A 2,577-nucleotide genomic window follows, 5' to 3' on the forward strand; every position below is an offset into this window, starting at 1 on the left:
TGGGACTGATGTGAGGGGTAAGGGATGGCTACGTTTCTGGGATTTAAATGAGATGGTAAACTGAACAGAGAGTAAATTAAAATGAAGTCATTCAGGATTGTTTGATGCAGTCATTGAGGGATCGTTCTTGATTTACAACTCTATCTTTCATTGTGGTTCTAAGGGTTTGAATGATAAAAAAGAGACAAGGTTATTCATCAATTGTCTAAGAAATAAAGCACTTAATATTCAGAAATTATGAGATGCATTATGGCATTTATATGATTTTATGATATTTCTTATCTAGATACCAACCTCCCTGCAAACTGGGCATTTTGATTCCGGTCTTGCAGCCTTGAGCCCTTGGAAGATCATAACCGAAGCTGCAGAGCAAGCACATTGTTTGCAGAAGATGTGCCCACATCCCAAAGCATATGGTTTAAAAACCGTATCCTAAATATATGATCATAGCAAAAAGTTAAATCAACCAAATAGATTTTAAAAGTCAACTTAAAAGTCAAAATATATGCATTGTTCTCTTTAGAATTCTAATTAGATGAGCGACCTTACCAAGCAAATGGCACATGTCAGATTGTATTCTAATTTCACAGAATCTGGTAGCATCAAAGTTATTACGGGCTCTGTAGCACTAAGATCACAGGAGAATGGTCCACCGATATCCAGCATCTTACCACTTGATTTGTTGAAGTTAATATAGAAAGCCCCGAGTTCAATCAACCATGGAGATCGCAGAGGCTCAATGTGTTCAGCACGCATTTTAGTTTTGAAAATCCTTCCATTGACAGAGCAATGTACCTATTGGAAGTCACAGGAGAGAAAAAATATAAAGAAAGACGTAAATGAAATCCAGTCCTCACAAAATAAGAAATTGGATAGTCGAGAGAGCTTCTTCAAATGGATACTGTTTACCTTATCGTACTTCTTGAGGATTTTTCGTAGAGCAATAGCATTCATTGCAACATAATCAATTAACAGCTGACATTCTTGTGCCGTGGCTTGCTGATTGCTTGCGAAACATTGGCACAAACTTATGAAATATTTTTGCATTGGGTTTGGAGCGTGAAGATGGATAAAGTGCCGTACTCTTGATCTAAAGCATCCAGCTATATCAGAAGCCTCCTTCTTCAATTCAGAGAAGAACATCCGATCACACACTGCAAAATATTAAAAAGGGTCTGACCATGTTAGATCTTATCAAGAAATAAAATTAGAGGAAAAAGGCAACAAAAATTAACTCATCAAATCACACTAATACATTTGTCCCGTCTGTTCATATGCTTTTAATTTAGAATGAATACATGTATACATGGTTCAAAGTGTAGATACATTCCATTGAAACATCAGAAACATTTTCATTTTTGATATGTAAAAGAAATGCATAAAGAAATTGAAAATTATATGATGTTCAACAAGACCATTTTATTTCAGTGTTGCTTATAAAACAATAGTGTCATTGAAAGTTAGGTCATACAAACTTGTTTTCCTTTACATGTGATGAACCTAAATCACAATCTTATAGACAAAGAATTGGTTTATTGTTAAAGCTTCAAAACATTTTAGTCATTGGCAGAAAAGAGCAACGATTTTCCATTACAAGCATATATTAAACAGGCAATTGTAGAAGAAGACCGTTCATCGACAATCATAGAGATAAAGGTAGAACGTGACAATTCTGCCTTTAACATAAACTGTATCTGATACCAAGATATTCACCCACGATTTGGATAACATCACATTTCATCATGTCAGATAAATCGCAACAAATGTGCACATGGGATGGCTAAGCAAGTCAATTTCCAGATTACTGTTTCATTCTTTAGAAGCATACACCTTTTTTATTGATTGAGAAAAAAGACAATATCTAGATATGAACAAACTACAAATCCCTACACCTACTGCAATATATGTATAAAGAAAAAAGTAGTTAAAATTAAATCAAGTAGAAGCTTCTACAATAAAAGCAGAAATATTTTTAGACATGATTTTAAAAGGAGAATCACACTACATTATTTTGTTTAGTTGAGAGGTATTTGGGTATCGATATATTTGAAATTCATGAAACAACAAACTATTATATCTTTGCAATGTCAGAGAGTAGATTTGTTTGTTCATTTTTTTTAATATGTTTAGTACTAGACATAGTTAACCAATAGCCTTCAATTTTTCCTAATCCAAAATTATCCTTGTTATTCCTTATTTTCTCGGGGTCCTAAAGTTACTTTAAACAATTTTCCAAGTAATTCTTGTGATCAAAGAGTTATTGCATTAAAAAAAGGAGAGTTATTCAAGAGGTTGGTATTGAGAGAATTCTTCAAAAATGAGAATTTCTTGACTATCGTGTCGGCCTACTCTACTAGTAGACTGCTCAGATCAACAAATACTTCAAACTTACCCTCCATCGGCGTCCCTCCCAGCTCGTGCACAAATCTTCGGGTTAAACACTTCATCCCCTTCCCCTACTTCAACTTATAACTATTTTTAAGGAAGGCATTTTTGACAAAATAAATGGCTATTCTTCATCTTGCTGTCAATCTAAACCAAAAAAAAAAAAAAAAAAAAAAAAAAAAAAAAAAAAAC

At 33.6% G+C, this 2,577-nt stretch overlaps 1 protein-coding gene across 1 annotated transcript; it reads right to left on the reverse strand.

The window, feature by feature from the left end:
* Positions 1 to 163: 163 nt before the first annotated feature.
* On the reverse strand, positions 164 to 1,160 carry LOC111376679 (probable E3 ubiquitin-protein ligase BAH1-like). Its single transcript, XM_022999648.1, has 3 exons — positions 910 to 1,160; positions 550 to 795; positions 164 to 432 (listed from the first exon to the last, which is right to left on the reverse strand). Exons 1-3 carry the CDS (start codon positions 1,141 to 1,143, stop codon positions 283 to 285), a joined length of 630 nt encoding a protein of 209 aa, XP_022855416.1. The 5' UTR covers positions 1,144 to 1,160; the 3' UTR covers positions 164 to 282.
* Between the last annotated feature and the right edge of the window lie 1,417 nt (positions 1,161 to 2,577).

Source organism: Olea europaea, unplaced genomic scaffold, assembly GCF_002742605.1.
Source record: "Olea europaea var. sylvestris unplaced genomic scaffold, O_europaea_v1 scaffold15464, whole genome shotgun sequence".
Taxonomy (NCBI): Eukaryota; Viridiplantae; Streptophyta; class Magnoliopsida; order Lamiales; family Oleaceae; genus Olea; species Olea europaea.

Coding starts and splice junctions, on each gene's coding strand:
- LOC111376679 (XM_022999648.1), bottom strand. CDS start 1,143: ATGTTCTTCTCTGAATTGAAGAAGGAGGCTTCTGATATAGCTGGATGC. Junction 796..909: donor TCCTCAAGAAGTACGATAAG/GTAAACAGTATC, acceptor GACTTCCAATAG/GTACATTGCTCTGTCAATGG. Junction 433..549: donor TGACATGTGCCATTTGCTTG/GTAAGGTCGCTC, acceptor TCATATATTTAG/GATACGGTTTTTAAACCATA.